The sequence below is a fragment of the Aulostomus chinensis genome, chromosome 18 (genome assembly GCF_037954235.1).
Source record: "Aulostomus chinensis isolate RoL2024-O1b breed Wild chromosome 18, RoL_Achi_v1.0, whole genome shotgun sequence".
In the NCBI taxonomy this organism is placed as follows: Eukaryota; Metazoa; Chordata; class Actinopteri; order Syngnathiformes; family Aulostomidae; genus Aulostomus; species Aulostomus chinensis.
The window spans coordinates 15,943,426-15,966,011 of NC_141337.1; the positions used below are offsets into that span (position 1 = coordinate 15,943,426).

The 22,586-nt window shown below is 45.8% G+C and overlaps 1 protein-coding gene across 2 annotated transcripts; it reads right to left on the bottom strand.

The window, feature by feature from the left end:
* Positions 1-2,547: 2,547 nt before the first annotated feature.
* Positions 2,548-22,363, bottom strand: rnf216 (ring finger protein 216). Of its 2 annotated transcripts, none has more exons than XM_086185615.1 (17): positions 22,250-22,363; positions 21,334-21,469; positions 19,080-19,210; positions 17,722-18,909; positions 17,487-17,563; positions 17,110-17,218; positions 16,073-16,234; positions 15,266-15,377; positions 14,086-14,219; positions 13,839-13,889; positions 13,341-13,478; positions 12,044-12,192; positions 11,762-11,840; positions 7,809-7,906; positions 5,632-5,854; positions 4,274-4,343; positions 2,548-3,396 (listed from the first exon to the last, which is right to left on the bottom strand). In XM_086185615.1, the coding sequence occupies exons 2-17, from the start codon at positions 21,398-21,400 to the stop codon at positions 2,987-2,989; spliced, it is 3,198 nt and encodes a 1,065-aa protein (XP_086041741.1). In that variant the 5' UTR covers positions 21,401-21,469; positions 22,250-22,363; the 3' UTR covers positions 2,548-2,986. The 2 variants fall into 2 exon arrangements, with proteins under 2 accessions (XP_086041741.1, XP_086041743.1); XM_086185617.1 differs by having other exon boundaries at positions 21,334-21,436; positions 22,250-22,337.
* Positions 22,364-22,586: the final 223 nt, after the last annotated feature.

A 22,586-nucleotide genomic window follows, 5' to 3' on the forward strand; every position in this document is an offset into this window, starting at 1 on the left:
ACACACTTATTAAAAATACATACACGTTTAGTAAGAATACACACACACTCATTAAACATACACAAACAATAACAGATGCAAACAATGCCGGCGGAGCTGGAGGAGCAGATATTGTCTGGGGAGCAAATGCTGCCAGACACCAGCCATCCCCATGGATCAGGCAGCAGGGGCTTTAACACACACACACACACACACACACACACACACACACACACACACACACACACACACACACTCGCACGCACACATGCACGCACATGCACTCACATGCATGCACGCCTCACACACAGAGCAGAGAGAGCGCGTAACTTTTATGGTATGAAGGTCAACTCATATTATGCAAAAGATATACAGTTTTTTATGTTTTTATTTGTGTTTATTTGTGTTAATGTGAGTGTGTGTGTGTTCATTCAAAGAGTTTCTCAGATACATGAACAGGAAGCAGCAGCAGAGGTATTATGTGTCCATTCCAGGTGTCCAAGGCGATAAGCAGGTCATGTCTGGTTTATATTTCAAAGACTACACACACACACACACACACACACACACACACACACACACACACACACACACACACACACACAGTGCTTCAATCTGTCATCAAAGCAGCCAGTCACTACATTTATTTCAGGGATTGGAAGTGTTATGTGTTGTTAAAGCACAGAACTGCTGATTGTCGCAATTGTTTCATTCACAATGACGATTGCTTTTCTTTAGAAACATGTAAACATGTCAGCCATGATTAGTGGCAGCCGTCACTCTTCTAGTTTACAAGTTACAATGGGGCTTTTAGCTGCTGCATCACATCACTGCACCCAGGAAAGTAGTTCTGCCCGACTCCATGCACAACACGACCGTTTTGAAGATGAGTATTTGATTACTGCTAACACTTCCCATTAAATACCCTTCATTGTGCTAAGCTAACTAGCAGTCTGCTGGTACCTTTGGGTCTGAAGAGACAAGGAGGTGAGAAAATGTCGGTGTGTTTTTTTTTTATACATATTTGCACTTTCATAGATTTCCATTTCAATACAGTCATGGAGATGATCCATACACCTCTGCTACATCTTCTACATGCATTCTTTCAAGGCTCCCCTCATAGTGGGGGGAGGTTTGGGTGCGTGACAGCAGCTCTTTTTAATAAATCAAAAAACTCCTTTATCTTACTGAGCTGCATCAAGTCTCTTAAGCCCGCCGTTTATGCTTTGAATTAAGAGTCATTAGCGGATAATTCTCTACAACAATAGTCCCGACAGGGCCTGAGGCATCTTTAAGGACTAAAGAAGGAGAAGAAGAAGAAAGATTTCTGCAGGAAGAGGGAAGGTGTGATTGTTTCCTGGGTTTCTCATTTTCTTTGTGTTGAGCATGAGTGACCATGGGGGGGGGGGGCACCAGATCTGAGGTCAGAGCTTACCAGGGTCATTAGTCTTATCTGAGCCGCCGTCATGGGAGTTGTAGACACACCCACACATGCTCATACAACTTGGAATATAAAAGTGAATGTTTAAAGGCGTGAACCAGTTGTACAAGATAAAATCACTTGTATAAATCCTGGAAAAACAACAAAGCATCATCTCCGAGCCTTGGTGATGTCATCAGGGTTTACAAACTGAAGAGGTGGAGTGAGGAATACATGCTTCACCGGGAAGGAACGGCAAACATGGAACGCAGTTCATGGGAAGAAGGAAAGGAACCTCCTGGGTAGGCAGTGAAAGTTAGGACAAAGTAAAAAAGAACCAGTTCCCATAGTTGGTTCTGGAGAACCACTCAAACAAGTTGGGTTGTCTGTGAATCTTTTAGACTCACTTATGATGCATTATGGGAAATGCACGAGAGATCAACTCATCCTAAGCAGGTCAAAACATCTCAAGAACAGTCACTTTGATTTATTCATCTTCATGAAAATGAGAGAATCTGATCTTACATAGTTCTCTATTCTGAGGGTGTAGTTTTTGTTTGAGGACATCCCATAGCTGTTTTAAAGTAAACCCTACATGTCCCTGCCAGCAATGATGAGAAAGTGTCACACTGACTTTTTTCTTTACGATATTTGTGGATTTGTACAACCATAAAAACCGTGACCCCTGGTGTTTGCATCTATATTTAGTCTCGTTCGCTCGTTCCTCAGGCTCTGGGGTCTCTGTGGGAGCGGTGTCTAGTCCTCTCTCTAACACATGTCCTCACGACGGCCTGGCTGGCGTGTTAGAAGTTTCTGGATGTGATTAAATTCTGGCTCTGGCACAAACACGGTCCATCTTCCACCATCCGTGACTAAAACCATTAGATTCATGTGCTACTTTTATTGTCTACAAGCGGCTGTGAGTGTAGCAAAGTGATTTGTCACACACACTTGGATGAACAAAGGACACTGCTCTCTGAGTAACGTCACAAAGCCATACGGTTGCTGCACTGTGATTGGTGGAGAGCCTCCTCTCCGTCATGTGATTGGAGAGCAGCCTCGGGGCTCGGTTAGCATGAATCAGCCCTTTTTCTGTAAGAGATGGAGGACGGGGAATAAAAATAACCGGCTTGAGCTTCAACTCTCAACAGAAAAACCTTTATTAGAAAACTGTGTGTTTTCCCACATTTGATAAATGACACACAAAGGAATGCTAACCTTATTTATTTTTTTGAAGTTCTCAAAAATATCAGTATAAACAGGGAATAAATTCTCCACTCTTCAGCTCCACACCAATGATTGGACATATAGACGAGGACAGAGGAACGCGGAAGTCCCACGTTCAGACAGAGAAGGCAAATTGTCCAAATGTGTGTGTGTGTGTACAGATGAACTGGGTATTTCAGCACGCACGCACACACGGAAACAGTTTGGAAGAAGCACACAGAAAAAGGTTTAAAAAAAAAACAAAAAACCAAGATCTAAAAAAACAGCAGTGAAATGGGAAGTGGAACAAGAGAGAGAACGTGTGTGTGTGTGTGTGTGTGTGTGTGGGGGGGGGGGGGCTCCCTCTCCTTGGAGCATGTGCTAGAAGCGTCTGTAGTAGCGGTGCGGTGGCCCGTAGTGCATAGGCAGGTCCATCATGTCCATGTTGTGGTGGTGAGGGGGGGCCGGGGGGTTGTGGTGATTGTGATGGTGGTGATGATGGTGGTTGTTGTTGTTGTTGTTGTTGTTGTGATTCAGAGGGGGCAGGTGATGCAGCGGGGGCACATAGGGAGCCGGGGCCAGCCGGGGGATGATAACTTGGTGGTACATCCTGCCCTGGGGGGGACCTGGAGGATAACGGGCCCGAGGAGGGACGAACAGAGGGGCCTGTACCGCTTGGTGGGGGGGAGGGGCTGCAGGGTTCTGGGGGTTTTCAGGGGGCGGACCAACACGTGGCCGCTTGATGTCTGGAATGGACTCTGGAGGAGGGCCGACTCTCTTCCCTGAATTATCTAAAAGAAGAAGAAAAAGATAAATGAACAACAAGCACTCGTGGTCCAGGTTCACAGCCGGCCCCCCTGCTTCTAATCTGTCCTGCAAACTCGATGCGGCGAAGTTCAGACAAACTAAATCCAGGAAACAGTCCTGCAGCTGCCAGCCTGTCTGAGTCCGTCCAGGTTCGGAAGACTAATGTTGCTGCAGCGCCACGCTCCCCTGCCAGGGAACGTTAATCAACACATTTCTTCATCGAAACAAAAGAGTTGTCACAACGGGCTTGAAAGGAAATATTCCGGTGTTATCAGAATGGGGCTCAATTTTCATGTGTTAGCGTCAAAACAGGTAACATACAGGGAGCACATGAATTGGACTGAACTGTCAAAAGAAAAATCAGGCAACCAAAAATGTTGTTGAGTATCTGACATTCGTCCAGGTCCAAGTCCATCGACCGGAGGTGTTTATTTTAGCCTCAGACGGGCTCAGACTGTTATTTTAGTATCGAACAACATGGGTGACGGGATCCATCCAGACGGCTGGTGAAGGTGTGACGTGCTGTTCAGGAAAAGCCATGCTGAATCTTTCTCATGCGGGCAAAATAAAGCGTCGGCCGCCGCCGAGACCAGACGGGTGAGAGTTCAGCTAGTCACACGGCTTGTTTTGATGATGTCACACTCACAATAACAACCTGAACTTGCCAGGGGCGACAAAGACATCGTCACATGAGGAGTTTCCCTGAATGCTGGCTGCAGCCCTCTCCCTCAATATGACCACACGTGAAATAATCCAGGTCTGTATCACACATTTGGACTCCACCACAAGAAAATGAGTCCAGCTTGAAAAATGCCCGAGTCATCTTTTAGATAAACAGGTAGACGGTGACTCAGCACTGACCTGCACACTTCTTATTCAGCTCTGCCTCTCCTTCCTTCTGGATCTCCTGAATGATGCGCTCGTCATCTTGCTGCAGAGGCGCAGAGGCACGTACACACACACACACACACACACACACACACACACACACACACACACACACACACACACGTTGTAAGCATCCTAAAACACAGCTATTTTGGGTTTCTACTCTTTATTCTATTATTTCCTTGTCCTATTCAACATTTACAATGTATTTCACATGTACGCAGCTACATATTTGAACTGTATGACGCAGTCCATGTTAATTGTGAAGACGCTAGTGAGCCGTCCAACAAAAGTTCCTTCAGTTCCAAGTTAAGCAGCAACTACTGATAAGACAGCAGATGACAACCAGAGCCCCCACCCCCCCACCGGCACCCTGGTTATAAGTATTTGGCCCTTTCTTGGCGACGACCTCCAGACGAGCTCTTGGCCAGCTCTGGGTCCTCAGTGGCGCTGTTGGAGAGTCTCCAGCTCATTAACTGCTCGGGGACTAATTGCTGCTCTTGGTTGCCAGTGGCACTTGGGCCAGGTCACTGTGGGCTATCATGGGCCAGATGGGCGGGGTCAACGTGCAGGGGGATTTTTTTTTTGAGTGTCCGACCAAGCACAGATCCTGGGAAGAAGATTCTACTGTTCTTCACGCATCTAAAACGTATCCCTTTTAATGCTCTAGTACATTTCCCTGCACAGCTAAGCAGAGCTAACAGCTCGTGTAGCTAACTGAGCTACACGAGGCCGTCTCACTGGACGACTGCTTTTGTCCCAGGATGCAGACAGAGAATCCATGTATTGATGGATACCAGTTCCTCTCCACTAACGTAGGAGGTGATATGCTCCCATCAGCCAGTTGCCGTTGCACACTCTTCCTCTTGACCTGCTACGTTTTAGACCAAACACATTGGCAAGTCGAAATTAAGTTGCATGTCAAACAGTGAAAACACAACTTTTCAGCTCAAGCCCTCGCCATGTTGGGAACACCTCCGTCTTGTTTTCTACCCTTCTTATTATATTTTTTCTTCCCGGCTTCCTGCCTGGAAGCAGGAATGCAGAGAGCCGGGAGAGCCGGGGCCGGTTCAGGTCCCACAAAAGGTGTGTACACGAAAGAATCACTTGAGCCCCAACCAAATTATCTGGGTTTGAGAAGCTTCTAGAAGATTACCTGAACATGATTTCAGTCACACTAAGATGTTTACATGTATTTTCAAAGTCCTGTTATAGTTTGATCTGGCTTTTACGAACATAACGTGACATACTGACTGTGTTTAAGTGTTTAAGTGTTGGCGTGTGTGTATGTGTGTGTGTGTGTGTGTGAGAGAGAGAGAGGGGAAGCACACCGTGGGGTCAGTCCAGAGGGAACACTTGCGACAGTGGCGGCAGGGAGCCCCGGGGGAGCGGGCATGCTGGCAGAAGTGGTTGTAGCCGGTGATGGGCTCTCGACAGAGGTAGCACATGAAGCTGCCGCAGCGGCACGACATCCGGTTGCAGCCCTCCGACTTGACGAGCCCCGTTCCACACTTGACACACTTCCTGACCCGAGCGGCCGTCATGCGTTCCTCGCTGCAGCGGAGGAATGTGAAGAAGCTCAATCAGCTCAAGCAAACAGTTGTGTTTTCATATTTCCAGACCCAGAGAAAAGAGAATTTCACGTTCAAGTTTCCGTCTGGTCAAACACTGTTTTACTGTGTCGTTTCCACATGCTGGGAAGTCAACATGACTTTGGGCAAAAAACAAAAAACAAAAACATGAATCCAATTAATCAGCCTACTTAGACACAAAGAGCCTGGAGCTCCTTCACTGTCTGGCTACCAACCCATCAGCTACTGTTTCCACGTGGCTGCCATCATCACAGTCTGGTCATTCCTCCTCCTTAAATAGGTCAACAACTTCCATGACACGCAAAATAAATGACATACTGACCAATAAAAATGTACATGCAGCCAAATCCCCTCATTGTCTACTTGACGCAAAGTTATAATGTCTTTGGACCACAACCAACTGATCCAGAGACAGTTGGTACATCTTTATTAACATGTATTCACCGTACCCTTTTTTTTAAAAATGCAAACTGTTCTCACAACCCGCTACTTCCTCCTGAAAGTGCAGACATTCACCAAAAAAAGGTTCAGATTCTCACATAGAAATCAACTAAACAGGCTGTTACACATTTATCCCTCTATCTCCTCCAAAAAAAAAGAATACCAGTGCTTTCATCTTGCAATTAATCACGGGATAGTGTCAGAATACAAGCCTTGTTTGTTTTGACAGAAGCGGTCCCAGGCTGCATGGAGGAGACCGTTCAGGGCAGGAAGAATAAAGTCAAGCACGCTGGCAGAGCCTCGATGGAGCCACGGCGCCAGAAGTCAAAGAGCCAGAGGATTTTCACCGCGGAGCCCTTCCTCTCACTCACACGTCAATGGACTTAACGGTGTTCAGCCGGTTTATTTTTGTAAAACAAACAATTCCAAGAGAAAATAAATCGGGCTTGTGTGGCGTTTTAGTGTATTGTTTTGTTTATGTATGTTTAATTTCGAAAAAAATAGATAAATGCTTTTTTTTTGGAAAAGCGCTCCAACGCTGCGGTTTTAGACCAGAGGCTTGAGGATGGAACAAAATCCCAGTCTCAGGAGGGAAACTGAACTCCTTCTTTTCCAACATGGACACCAGAAACTGACAGGAAACATAGTGACGAATGATGTGTTCATATTAATGTGTGCATGCAGAAAAATCAGGTGCATTTGAGGGGAGTTTTGTATAAAATTTTAAAAAATCCCAGACTGTCGTTTCCTTTTGTGTAGATTTGAGCAATTGTCACTATAAACACTGTCTTTTTTAACATAAGTTCTTGGGGATTTCTAACAATACTAACACCTTTTACCTGATCGCGCTTGATCATGTTGACCTTTGCACTTGTACTTTTTTATTTTATGGCTTTGATCTTATTGTCCAAACATATAAATCTTATGTCTTTACTGTATAAGGTTAGGGCCTGCCTGACATTTCATTCTTCTTATTTTCAAACACGTTGCGGTAAACTTGACAACTTGAAGTGTTTCTATTATGGGGGGGTGTTTACTGCAGCGGGCCGTCTCAGCGGTCGTTGATGGCGACAGGTCGGCCGATGGTTAAAACTTCGTCCAGTAAATGAGACGTGTCGTGTTAACCAGCGTTCTGTCCTCGTCCATGAGACCAGAACCCTGAGGCAGCTCTTGTGATCCGTGTCCTGTTAGAATCATCAGGCGGACCCGCTGATCTTTCTACCAGGCCACTTCCTGTGTCTTTCAGCACCAGGAAGTAAGAAGATCTGTGAATGGCTCAAAACAGGAAGTACTGCCCAGCAGGCCTCACAGGAAGCAGCCGGCCTCTCTGCTTCCTGGACTGTTGTCCGGGGAAACTAAGCTGTTTACCCAGCATCCCCCCCCCCCCCCCCCCAAAAAAAAGAAAAACCCACACCCTTTAAAAAGCAGACGGAGACCAGTTTGTTTCAATTTGCTTGTCTGTGAACGCCACTTACAAAAGCACCCTCATGCGGATCTCGTCTCTCTCCAGGACCTGCTCGCACGTCTTCCCCACATGCTGCTTCCATTGGACGTGGCACTTCCTGCAGCTCTCCTGGAGACCCAGAAACAGAAGGACGTTTTAATATATCAGCAGATATCATCTCCCCGCCAATCGTTAATGCGTGTCAAATTATCACAGCCCAGCAATATTCATACAGATTCCTACACGGCGTCTGCTCGCCATGCTGCAGTGACGTCTACGTCTAGGTGTGGCTCTACGAGCAAATGTGTCTGCAGTAAGATTCGCTTGCCGCTCACTGCCTGGTTGCTTAGAAACAACAAGCTCCTTCGTCTTGTCAGCCGAAGACCCAGCGAGGCACACACACACACACACACACACACACACACACACACACACACACACACACACACACACACACACACACACACTAGTCAAACACACACACACTCTCCTGACCCTTAGCAAAGTGTAGTCGTTATAAATATTTGAACCGCTCATCTAATATTGACGCGCCAGGGATGTGACAGCTGACTGCAGCGTGGGATCTTCTCCTTTTCACCATGTCGCCCCTAACCCCCCCCCCCCAACACACACATACACATACACACACACACACACCCTTTCACAATAATCATGGAGACAGCTGAGCGTGTGTGCAAATTCAGGAGAGGGTGGAGAGAGCTGGGCTGCAATAGACCGCTTTGGATGGTAAAAGAGACTCTGACTTCAGAGTAAATACGACCCCGTGAGAGCAAGAGGAGAGCAGCCCCTGGGAAAGAAGTGTGGACTACAAGAAGACACATTTTCATTCTGATTTATGAGGCAGAGATGCATGAAACATCTCTGGTCGATGATTTTAGTAAAATGGGTCTTTCAAAGAGGAGGTAGGTGGGTGGGGGCTGGGGATGGGGGGGGGGTTTACATGTGAGCCACAGCAGAACTGGACCCTAATGCTGGATTACACAAAGACTGAGAGAGGAGAGAGCGGTGGAAGATCGCCCCCTAGTGATTCCCTACTGACCAGGAAGCAGGACAGATGAGTGCAACAGTCTGTGTCTGGGAACTGTTGACTAAGATGCAGGAACACACCTGAGGGTTTATATCCAGGCTAAAAATACACCCGGTGACATCGCTGTCAGGTGGAATGTGTCGCCCCGCCCACTGGTGTGTAAACGAGGTTGAAATGTGACAAAGGTTGAAAAGACAGGAGAGTGAGCGGTGCTGCAGCTGCTACACACACAAATCTGTTTTACTACACCCACTCTACAATCATTCATTCATGAGCGCTCTTGCTTCCTGTGCTTCTCGTTCTAACTCGTTGTCCATCTTCATTACGCAACATTTCCTCCTCCCATTCATCCTCTCTTCCATTTCTTTGTTCTATGAAGGTGCAGCCTGCAGCTTTCCTTACGCCGTGCTGAAGACGTTGGAAGAGTCTTAGACATGTATGCTGCACTGACTGTGTGTATTTCATACCCTAACTTTCTCGTGCACAACTTCTCTCGGCATGTTCATGCTTCTCAGACGTCGAGCGGAGCAACACGCCATGCTGGTGTACAGACTCAGCTCCGTGGCCTACATTTTACATTCCTCATGAAGTAATCACACGCAGGCCAGGAACAAGCTCCTCCAAATGTCCTGAAAACCACATGTGGAATACATCAGCATCTCTGAGTGTGTGTGTGTGTGTGTGTAGGTCGGACAGAGTCAAGGGAGAGGGGACAGGGAGGGGAGGGGAATCTGGGTCAAACTTGATCTGAACCACATTTGAAATGGAGGTGGGCACGTGTCCAGCCAGTAGGAAACCAGTACGAGAGGAGTGAAGGGAGCAGCCAGCCAATGAGGTCGTAGTGTGAGAGAAGGCGGGTGGGCTTACTGAAGTGTGTCAGTTACATAATGAAGCCCCTCCCTGGTCCTAGACTGAGCGGGCCATGAGGCCGGCTGTCCAACAACTGTTTTAACTGTGGTTATGCTGATGGTAAGAAATACATAACACACATATAATAAAGGCAGTCTATCTCATAATTATGTTTTTTTGTGAGGGGCTTTCCACCGCAGAGAGGGACCAGGCAGCCCACTAAACAGCAACCAGATTCTTTAACAAATTAGAGAGGAAACAAGCCGACTTAACTTTCTGGACTCAAATAAAGCCAGAGTCCTGGTTCCTTCATAACTCCTAAGTGTCCATTTCCGGCACCTCATGAGTGACATATCGGCGTCTAATAGCTGACCTACATCTACAATCTTTGCTAACTCAGACACTCTTTACAAAAGATGATCTGGCTCTGTGTGTGTGTGTGTGTGTGTGTTTAACGAGCTGCAGCTGTGCAACAGCACCAGGGCTGATGCAACAAACGCAGGGCTCCATCTACAGGCTTATGCACGGAACTGCAAAAGGATAGAAGTCATTTGTCAATTTTCAACCTTGGGACGTTTCGCATCAGAATGGAGAAAGCTGAGGTGTGGAGTTAAAGTAAGAAGGTTGGGAGGGAATATGAGATCTATGTCTGAAAGGGGTTTCAAGATTCAACTGTTGTCGGTGAGTTTGAAATGTCAGAAAACAGTGAAAATGTACGGGAAATGCTCTCTACTGTGCTTGGTTGCAGTTTTAGCTGCTGGTGGGGATGAGCAGGTTATTAAAAAGGAACATTCTGAACAACAGTGGATGGGTCGCAGCCGCCGGTAAACCAGCAACATCCTCGACTACACGAAACGAGCCAAGAATTTGTGCAGACGCGACAGGTGTGAGAGCTGCAGCGGCTCAGCCTGGCATTCCTGCCAAGAGAAGGCGGCTCTGCTCTGTTCATATTTTGGAGAATCTCATTCATAGTTTTTCATGTTAGCATTGTTTTGTGTTCACTTTTCCAGCCCTCCCTCACCAGCAGGAGTGACTTCACTGACGGTCCAGCTACTGATAGGAGGAGCGACAGTTTTCAGACGGCAGGTATTCATGAGGGGAAGATTTAATGCGTCGCCGCCGTGCCAAGAGGTGGTAAAAACATGTTTATGATGTCGGGATGCTAACATCACCCAAATCCTCTCTGCCCATTTCGGGAAAGCAGTGATAGTAAAGATTAGAGGTTACGTGGCAGGAGTGTGTGTGTTTTACCCAAATAATGGAGTTTTTTTTTTTGGACTGGAATCCACGTGACAGCCTTGGCAGACGAAATAGGATTCCTCAGAAAGAGGGAGGAGGCCACAGATAAGCAGAGAGAGGTGGCGACCTCTCCACATGGAACTCCTCAAATCATCTTTCCTGTCTCGCTCATCTTCCCCCTCTCTCGCGCTCTCTCTGACAAGACTTAAGTTTCCGCATTTGACCACTTTATCCACAAAAACGGGTCTTGGGCTCACAAAGGTGTTTTTTTTTTTTCTTTCTTTCTTCTTTTTCACCGCTGCGTCACGTTTCTGGTGACTCTAGAGAGCAGGAAGAGCCAGCCAAGTATATCTCGCTTGAAGCTAAAAGCAACCAACCAGTAAAAAAAAAAAAAAAAAGCAAAACTGTCCAAAACGTCCACTGGGTGGTATTATCCACGTCACATTTTTAGTGATCAGCTCAGTTGCGCTCGTCCAGGAACTGCAAGTTTGGTAGTTAATTTGTTTTTTTCTACTCAAATCAAAGTTTTTGTGGATTACAGAGTGTACAGCTGGATTAAAAAAAACAAACAAACATGAGTTAAACTGGACAATGCGCTTGTAGACAGTGTTGCTATCGTTTATAGACATTAGATGCCATCAGTCCCCATTAGCTTCAAGCTTAATATATGTGGCTGGCTCTTTCTGCACCCTGGAGTCAAACAGAAGTGATGCAGGAAGGAAAAAATGTCTTCATGATCTCAAGAAACCAATTTGTGGGTTCCTTAAGGGGAAAAAAACAAACTAACAAAAAAAACTTTCTGGACGACGTAAATCTTTAACAAAGATGAGAATGAGAAGAGGACTGACCTTGCGACACCGGGGGTTGGGACAGCTGAAGAGGGACATGTCTTTGTCCAACAAGGCCGGGAAGTTACAAAAGGGACACCTAGAAAAAGTTAGAGAGGAAGGGGAAGGAGTGAAGAACATTACACAGATGAGATGATTTTGATCAGAAACAAACTGCCACTGGTCTGTCATGATGGAAACATGTTTGCTGTGAATGCTTTATGACTCAGCTTTTGTGTGAAACAATGGGTTTTTGAGGGGTGCAATCCAGTTTGTCACCCACCCACCCACACAGACACTTACCTCACCAGTTCATCAGCACAGGTGGCAGCCACTGCCTCCTCCGCCTGCCTCTCATAATATTTACACAGTATGTTCTCTGGAAGGACCTTCTCCAGCTCACACACCGGGTAGGAGCACGGGCAGCCCCCCTCCATGCAGCTCAGCTCCGACTGTACACGTACACACACATACACACACGCCCTTCAAAACCACATGCAGTACAATTTAACTGTTTCATACTGACTAAAATGTGAAAGACACGTCCCAGTATTTCCCACTGGTATATAAATATATATTTATATATACACACATGCATCAATTAGGAATAGAAGTATAAATGATGAAAGTGTTCTTTTGGTCTACATTCAGAAAACTGGCAGGAATGTATGAATGGGAGGAAACACTGATGCTCATCCTGAGTGAATGAGCTGGATGAGTCAGGCCAGCGGCGGTGACGCGTGACAGTGATTGACAGACGCGCCCTTTTTCTTCATAGAAGCAGAAACCCTCCAAAAGCTGCAACGACACATTTCATTTGCAGGATGAACCGGGTCGGAACTCAGTCTGATCCGTCTACCGGCTGAGGTCTTCAAGTCTGAACTAAACGACTCTGAACGTCACCAGATGTGCTGCGCATTTCCAGTTGCAGCAGAGAACGTGAGGTGCAGCAGCGACCCAACTCCTTTCAGAAAACAGACATTTTAAAAACTGTCGGCTTTTCATTTCGTGGAAAGGTGTGACAAATGATAAATTCATGCTAGGTTTCATCCTGTTTTTAATTTTGCTTTTTTTTTGTTGTTGTTGCTATTTATGCTTATTAAATCACAAGAAAGTTTGAGTTGGACGTGGCAGTCCTTCAGACTGGAGGACTCAGAGAGAGGTTTCGCAGGTGTGAAGTCACTTTTCACATCTGCTTCAGTGTGTAATGCCTCTGGATAACGTTGTGGACTCTGGCATGAGGGCACTTTGTTTTGTTTGTTCTTAAATGGGACTTCAACAGGTACATGGCAGCATGGTGATCATTTTAGTCAAGGTTGAAGATATGAAGCATCAGAATGTGCTTCTGAGTGGAAAGGGGAAATAGGACAACGACTGGCGAGTCGATGATGATGATGATTCCAATACTTCTCCTTGTATTTAGAGTCTTGCCCCCTCGCCAAGACGCATCTGACCAGTAGTGATAGTAGTTTTTTGTTCACTTGCATAGAGAAGGAAAATTCTCCAATGTTACACGTACATCAAAGGTTCTTTCTGATTAACAAATGACCAACTGGTAAGAAAAGACCTTTATTCTTAAATATATAAAACAAGTCGGTACCTTTCCGGAGCCAAACACTGCCTCCTGAGCGTATTTGACCAGGCACTCTTTACAGAACAGGTGACCGTCTGAACACTGCGTCATTTTCTCAAACGCAAACTCCCCATAGCAGCAGCCGCACTCGATCAGCTGGCCGTCCTGGGGAAACAACCACACCACGACAAGAGTGCATACGACTTCAGTTAGTCAGAAGAAGGAGTACCCAGGTGATTGGAAATAATATCAACTTACAAAGCAACGAGTACAGAGCTCATTCTGCAATCCAACTACTTTAAGGGTAGTGAAACCTGGGCATGTCAGCATAAATTAAGCTGCTGTCTTCAAATAAACAGTCAAGAGAAACCCTATGAGTGAAAGATGATCCTGAAGAAGACAACTTCTCAGTGGGAGCTAATAAACAACAGACTTTCTCATCACGGAGTCAGGTTTTTCATGGGTTTGTTTCTCCACCGGCAGAACAGTAAATTTGCACTATAATAGTAAACTAAATCAACCAACCTTCTTATATTCATCCTCATTGACTTGCAGAGCCAGGAGGAAGTCTTCATGCTGGAGAGAGAGAAAGGTGGGCGAGACCATCAGAGGGAATTTCCTTCGACATGGATCGCTACCAGGGACTGCTTCAGTCAAGAGGCTTGTCAGAGTTCACTTTTATTGTGAAAGTGACTGATCAAGCTTAAATCCCAAAACAGAGGACAAGGAAACAGACACAGGTTGTGTGTGGTGTGTGTGTGTGTGTGTGTACCTCGGCCCATTCTTTTGCTTTCTGCTGAAAGAAGGAAAGCTCTTTTTGAACAGACGCTTCCAGATTACTGTACGTCCTGCAGTAGCGACGGTCGTTCTCCAAGAAAAACATCCTCTTTTCAAACTTGACTGAACCTGGTGAACAGACACGTGATTTTAACGGTCACGGTGAGATATTTTAAAAAAAAACCCTCCGTGTTTTTTCTTTGTATTACACCTTTTTTTCCTTTTCTTTCTTATTCTTGTTTCTATGATGTAAACAAAACAGAGCAAAATTAAACAAACTGAATAATAAAATAAAATAAGATGAAATGAAATAAATGCACAAGAGAATATTCCCCGCCACAAACACACAACTTTGAGGTACACCTGTCTGTACTGTGTTGGACCCCCTTTTGCCCTCAGAACTGCCTTCATCCTCGGTGGCACTGATTCATCGAGGTGCTGGAGACGTTCCTCTCGGTTCATACTGACGTGATGACATCACACACTTGATGCAGTTTTGTTGGTTGCACAGCCATGACGCAAATCTCAGCTTGGCTGTGACCTTTGAACGATGCTCAGCTGGTACGAAGAAAACATCCCCCTCACCATTACACCACCAGAGCAGCAGCAGCAGCAGCTGCAGCAGCCTGAACCGCTGATAGAAGGCAGGATGGAGCCGCGCTCTCATGTTGTTTAGGGACCCTACCGTCCCAATGTTGCAGCAGAAGTCGAGACTCATCAGAACAGGTGATGTATTCCAGTCATTCTACTGTCTAATTTTGGTGAAGCCATGTGAATTGTAGAGTTCTCAGCTGACAGGAGCCGAGCCAGGTTGGTCCTCTGCTGCTGCAGCTCATCTGACTCCAGGTTCCATGTGTGGTGCGTTCAGGGATGCTCTTCTTCCGTCTCGGTGGTCATGAGTTGTTTGAGTTACTGTTGCCTTTCCATCAGCTGTTCTCTGACCTCTGCCACCAACGAGGCATCTTCACCTGGAGAACTCACAGCTCACTTGATATTCTATCTTTCCTGTTCCCTCCTCTGTAAACCCTCAGGATGGTTGTGCTTGAGAGTCCCTGTACTAACAAGCACTTGAACAGGCTATTTAATAAAGAGGCTGGAGTGTGTACGCGCTCTTAATGTGACATGTGCCTGGATCGTGGTGTTTGACATAAATGACAAAAAAAACCTTTGCTCACCGTGTTCAAAGTGGAAGTCCACATAGCAGCGTTCAGAAGACGCTCTGCTCCGTCGCCTCTTTCCTGAGGGGTCACCTGAATCTTGCCACTTCTTCAGAGCTTCACATAAGGCCTGGGAGGGATGGAGGGATGGAGGGAGGGGGAGAGGGGGGGGAGAGAGAAGGAGAAGGTTTGAAGAGGCTGTGCAATGGCTCAATCAAGAGTAATTTAGTGACCTGTTTACGTCTGTCCATCAGTCTCTTCCTTTTCTCTCCCTCTTTATCACTGTCCCTCTCTTTCCTTCTGTACATCTGTCTTTTGAGCCTGGATCTGCTCGACGTTCCTGCCTGTTAAAAGGAAGGTATTCGTCGCCACGGTTGCAGGATGTGCTCGCTGATGGAGAATTGTTGGGTGTAGATCCATTGAAGGTGTGTGGTACTGCTCTACTTGTAAAGTGTCATGAGAGAACTTTTGTTGTGATTTGGTGCTTTTCAAATAAAACTGACTTGACTTGACTTAGGCCATGGACAGCAGAAGAAGCCTCTGGACTTGCAGCCAATATCCTTGTCTACTTCAGAAAATATGGATGTTGTTTTGTTTCTTTGTCGTAAATTCAACGAGTCCATGGTTGACCAGACAGCCTTGGACTCACCGTCCTTCCAAATACCTCGTTGTTGTTTTCTCTGCAGGTTTGAACATGCGTTGATCCACAATACTCTGCTAATATTACTGAAAGGGATTTTTCATATCCAGCCACAAACGCGAGTCACTCTGAGGGAGGAATCACGAAAGTAAGGGAGATGATCAGTGACAGAGAAGCGCCGGTACCTTGCGTGTGATTGCATAGTGTCCCTTCAGGGCGTTGAGGGCCCATTTGATGTCCTGACAGCTGATCATACGGAAATCCGCCATGAGCAAGTCAGCAGCCTGCATCACAGCCTCTGGTCCCACCGTGCCCAGCTTGCTGTAATCAAACAGGTCCTCAGTCACCTGAAAAGACCCGCAACATTTATATTAACACATATAACCTCTCATCCATGACTGTTAAATAACAACAACCCCCCAACCCATTCAGGGGGGCACTCCCGACAACTCAACCGGTAAACATGTGTTCAAGCTACAGTGCACCAGTTTTGTCTCCATCTTCTGGCAAAGGGTGTTATTACATCATTGGACAGTCAAAAATAGCTGCATGATTATGTATCCGCATTCAATGACATGATCGGTATGCGTCATCCTGACAGCGCGGGAATGTTCCAACTCATCGTCTGCAGGGAGATTCACCCGGCGGCAATGAGAAACAAAACAGAGAGCGAGAGTCAAGCTGCTCGCGCCGCACTGCTTTCTTCCCTTTCACCTGACCAAATCTGTGGTATTTTCCAGTAATCTCACCTGAGGGACTGCAACCACGCACAGTTGCAACTTGACTCAACCTGAATATTTTCTTACGAAACGGGAATCCCACAAAAATATTCAAAACTTTTCCCATGTCTCGTAATATCATTTATCATAAGATAAATGATTCATAAGAACACGACCAGAAACCTACTTTAAAAACTTTTTTCGGTGCACATGAAAAGTTATGGTCGTAGACAAAATCCAATTCCAAGAGTATGCCTGAACTTTTGAACTTCACATTTTTTGGTAACTGTAACTTTAAAAGACTTGGCAAAGGGAAATATGAAATGCTGCTCATTTTCTACATGACTCCTCTCACTTGTGGATGACGGCATTAAGCTAGCCTGTATGAAGGTGAGGACGGATCTGATTTCTGATTGCTTTCAAATTTACTGAGCTACTACAAACTCTTTCAAAGTTAAAATAAAGACTTTTCCCCGGATGTTGGGTTTTATACACATACACACCTCTGTGTGGGTGTCTTCAGACTCCAGTAGGATGCTGGTGGGTGCGACTGTAGCTGCAGCAGTGTCCGTCCTCGGATACTCGGGAGTCTCCAACAGCAGGTTACAGATACTGGAAATACAGCAGAGGACAGCTGAGTTGACAGGAGGAAGACCGATTTAGGTTTGGATTCCTAAACTTGGAATCTTAAACGAAGAAAATATATAATTCAACTCCAAACTAGAAAGGCTGCCTGGTGACAAATATCATGTTAAAATATAAATGTATTTCATTTACGTCCAATCTCGAGAGGTAGAACTCTCAGTCGGAAACATGTAATATCTGTTTATACGCCCGGAAAGCAGGAGAACACTGGAGAGGAAAGGTTGATGCTTCTTACACATTCAAGTCTTTCACATTATTCTTTTGGATCAGTTCTGCTACATAGGCTTCTTGGACATCTGGGAAAAGGTCCAACTGTAGAAGAGTTGAGAAAAAGAGAAGCATCATTGCTGACATTACTACTGTAACTAACAGTTTAGTAAACGTTTGAACTTTCTGTTCGGATGTTCGTTGCGACTCAGGCAGGAAAGGTAGAGACGAGATGCAGAGCAGGCAGAGTGTGACATACTTACAACACCAGTGATGAGGGTCCGCACATGAGGCTGCAGCTCTGGCCCCTCCCGTGGTACGGAGGGACCAGGCCTTGCGTCTTCTATTCTGGGAATTTCCTCCGGTGCAGGAGGGACAGCGACAAGACCAGGAGCTAGGTTGACCTGTTCTGGGTTTGGGGCTGGAGCCAGAATGAGATGAGTGAGTCCTCTGTTGTAGGGGACTGATGCGCTGGGGGCTGAAGGAGCAGGGGTGTTTGCATTAGGCACCCTGATGTTGTGCACTGGAAGAATCGTACTGGGAGCCCCCCCCTGTGGCTGAGCATTGGCGGCAGGTGCCTGACTCCCCAGTATGATGCGGTGACCTGCTTCTGGCGGTCCAAGTCTCTCTGGGGCTGCAGCTATTAGTACTGCAGGTGGTATCAACTGAAGGGTCTGAGGGGCCGGGGCCTTGGCCAGGGGCTGTGGTTCTATCTGAATGAGATTACCCTGCATGCGATGGAGTGACACAGGGTGTTGCGTTACTAGCGTGGACGCTTGCACGCTGGGCTGCTGCGGGAGGATGACGACTTTCACGTCTTTCACTTGAAAGGGGCTGCGCTTCACGTTTGTGCTTCCGCTGACCTGAAGCTGTGTAGATGTACTGGGCTGAGGCTGCGCTGAAGAAGTACTGGCCTGAGGATTGTCTTGTGTTTGAGTACTTGTACTCGCCTTTTCTTGAGTCTCTGTGGAAGCACTTGATTCAGTTATTGCACCCGCACCAGAACGCACGCCACTGGTGGACGTGCTGGCCTGAGGCTCCACCACTGAAGCTGCTGCAGTAGCAGCTCGCGGTTTAGTGAGTCCCGATGTGCTCGGCTGAGCGCGTTCTCGTACAGGTGCTGCTAATGTGTCAGTCTGAGTATGTCTGGAGGTAGATGGGGATTGGATAGAAGATACCGCTGGGACCTCCACTTGTGTTTGTGTTGTACCGACATGATGCTGAAACAGTGTGTGTGATGAAGAAGCGGCTTGCGGCTGAATGATTCCAGACGTCCTGACCGAAGAGGAGCTGGCTGTGGTGTCTCTGGAGGTAGAGGGGGCACAGCTGGGGTCCCCTGTGGGAACCCCAGAGGTTGCGCTACTTTGGCCAACAATTGGAATGAGGTTGTGTGAGGCCTCGCTCCATTTGGCTGCTGGCCGAATGAGATGTCTGCGTGCAGGAGTTAGTGGCTACAAGGAAGGGAGGGAAGGAACAACTGATAAATGAGTGGAAACAGTGACGCTCAGAACACAGAACATCATATCAACTGTCCGACAAAACACGGCTCAGTCTAAAACCTGTTACACTGGCAGAGAGGGAACATTCACAGATGATTTTAAGGGCACGCTGTCCCGCTCACCTCCAGGATACTGACATCATCATCATCAGCATCATCTGGGACGAGAACAGGACTGCCAGGTACCAGAGTCACAGGCTCCTCATCCGAGTCATCAGAGATGGTGATGAGCTCCCTCTGACGGGCTCGGGAGCCTGCACAGGCACAAGAACCACAGTCGTCCTCAACATCGTCCTGATGAGGCCACTGTGCTGGCGCTGGTTGTCTTGTCCCCTCTTTTCCTACTTTGTCTTACTTACAAATAAGGTGAACCCAACCAGTGAAGACCAGTTCGCTCAACAAGCCGAACCCACACACATTCAAGAGTCACACTGAGCATGCCGGCGTTTTTTGTTTTTCCCCCCAGGTAGGGGAGCTTGATTATAACACTAAGAACTCTTTACATGGACTAAATACTGAAGAAATAAAACTGAAAATACTTCCTATTATTATATATAAATCATTTCTGATGAGTCGTCCTGACTAACAGGGTATGATTAAAGTGTCACCCAAAGCAAATGGAAAATGCACACAAATAAATTCTCTTCATCAAAAGAAGCCTCTTTGAGAACCAAAATAAAGACTGAGACCATCTGTGTGACGGTGATTCAACCAAACTAGATCCACAAATGGAGTTCAGTTTCTATCCACGAATAATATGACAACTGTGTGGCGTCCGGGACGCGCCACAGCGGCTCAACTGGGCATGCTCGAGATTATCAAGGTCCTGATAAGTTCCTCTTCATCATGCCATGCTCTTCAACAAGCAAAAACATTTCCCAGCGTCACACTACACACTTCCACAGCTTTAAAAAAAGATTAAATTAAAAAAAAAAAAAAAAGCTCAAAAGTAGACACATTCGGATCCACCGAGTTTTATCCTCTAGCAGAGACTTTTTTCTCCAACAGCTGTGACAGGCAGCAGGCTGTCCAGGGCCTCATGCACGCCTCGCGTTACGTATATCTCTTGTGATTCAATCACAAGTGGGGAGTCTCAAGTAGAGGAGACAATCACATGCACCGAAATCCACGGAGAACCACATTCTTTTCGACGCGCGTTCACAAATGACCTGGGGTCACATTGAAAACGAAACAAACATAAAAAGTCAACTGACATCCTATGCGTGCTGACGTTGAGCCAACTGAGATGTATCACGAAAGCATCAAACCTCAGGGCTGATTTGGTTTACGCAGCTCTCTTCTAATTTCAGGTAGAGAAGACACCGAAAATGCGCCGCAACACCCCGCCACATGTGGTCTTAGCAAATAAGAATAATGTATTTATTGGAATAAAGAGCAATAGGGGCATTAGATCCAGTCCCAAGTGGTCACTCGAGACACGTTCAAATGCTGAGCGTGCAGTTCGAGCAGTGCAACACACGTGAACGGGTCACGTCAACACTGCCATGTCGGAAGAAAGCCTCAAAAGGAAAAGCTGCATTGGCTCTAAGGGTTTGTTCACCTTCTCTAGATTGTTCAGGCCTAGAAAAGCTTCTCAGGTATAAGTGATGGCTGCCCAAAGTGAGGCCCGTGGACCAAAACTGGCCTCACGTAAGGTTTAATCTGACCTCCTAAATATAAAAAAAATAAAATAAATACAAAAGGATGTTTAAAAAGATGTGCCTACCTTAAAAGTTGCAGGAAGACAAATTAAAAAAAAAAAATCAAAGACTGAGAAAAATAATTATATTTTTTAAAAATGTACCTTAAAACACTGTAGATGGTGCCATTTCCTTTGTTGTGAGCTAAAATTGCTCTTTTAATGCGTAGGACCAGAAATGATAATACATTCATAACTTGAACAGGCAGAAGTGGGTCATGCTCTGACTAAAGTTAACCACTAATTTTTCTGTTACAGTACTTTTGACTTTTCCTGGCTCTAAATGTCACCTGCACTTTGACCACTAACACATTTTTGTAAAGATGTTTCCATTACATTTGTATTACAGAACATCGACACAAAAGCTTGAAGAATATTTAAGAGAACATTTTGTGTTTTTCCATTTGCTTAAGGCCCACTATCAGTTTTGGCCCTCCAAGGCATAAAAAGAAAAAAAAAAGAAAAAAGATGTAAGCACCTCTGGTGTCAGCACTTTTGAGTGGGAGGACCCTTCACATTACATCAGCTGCTGTACACTCTATTTATCTGATTTCTCTCCTCCTTTAGTTACTTCTTTCTTCAGTGTGTTATGCTGCTAAATGCATCGACACAAACCTTGAAAACCTGAGTAAACATTGAGTGTCAGGCGGGTGGAGTGGCATGATGATCGAAACTCACCTTGGCTGCGGTGGATGTTGAAGCTGGCCAGGTGAATGACATCATCATCACTGCATCCATCTGCCATTGTGATGCTTAACTCTCTCCACCTTCCTGAATTAGCCTACACACAGAGTCACTGCTCAATAGATACCATCTATCACACAAACACACACACACACACACACACACACACACACACACACACACACACACACACACACATCAGCGATGGTATTACCCTGATTCCCCTTGAATCATAACCGCACCCAGCAATCACATCATACGAAGCAAAGAGAAATTTACAGCCTGCATTAACAGGTAAGGTTCAACTAGCATGTTAGCAAAACAGCCGGGAAACAAAGGAAGATAGTGAAGGGCAACAGCAGTGTTTCTGAGTTGAAGTACTGACTTTGATTCATGAGCTAGCAGCGACGTCAACTCACTGGATAAATTAAAGTTGACATGAAGTGGTGTAAGCGAATATTCTCTCATAAGAACAGCTAGTAGGTCTACTTGAGCAAACCAAAGCATTGAAATAAAGTCGATCTTGAGGTAAACAAACAATTTTGATGTGAAACACTGAGGCAAAGAGACGCTAACAAGACGAGGAAATGGCATTGTTGCAACACTACATCGACAGGTTCTACTCATCATCGTGACATTAGCGTTAGCACGGTAGCAACATTGTGATGGTTAGGATACTTTAGTTCAAACAACCATGGTAGATCAATGTTCAATCATTTCTGCGTACATACAATGTTCTAAAGGAAAACAACTGCTCTCAGCTAAGCTAATGTTAGTTAGCTTGGCTGGCTAGCTAGCTAGTAGCTTAAGTAGTTAGCTGTTAGAATTTCTCGCCATAACATTGCCTCAAACATCCACACACAGCCTGAGATGGAGCTATTAGGAACACATAAGCAGATATCTACATTACCGCAGTTCCGTGTTGGACGACCAACGCAAAATAGCCAACTGGGTGGACTGACAAGCCGTGAATATCGAAACAAATTGCCAAAACAAGAACACTGGCAAGTTCGCGACGTCAGACGTATAATATCGTTCAATGCGTGAAAGAATGGCCCTCTGGGAACTGTAGTCTAAGAAAAATAAACCCCAAAACGTGGATACATTAAGGATATGGCACGTTTACCACTACTTTCTCAGTCTCTATTTACTAATGAATGAATGTAGAGGATGATTGGTTTCTATTAATGGGTTGCAAAAGAATAAAGCTACTATTATTTTTGTACAATGAATTGTGCAACAGTGTG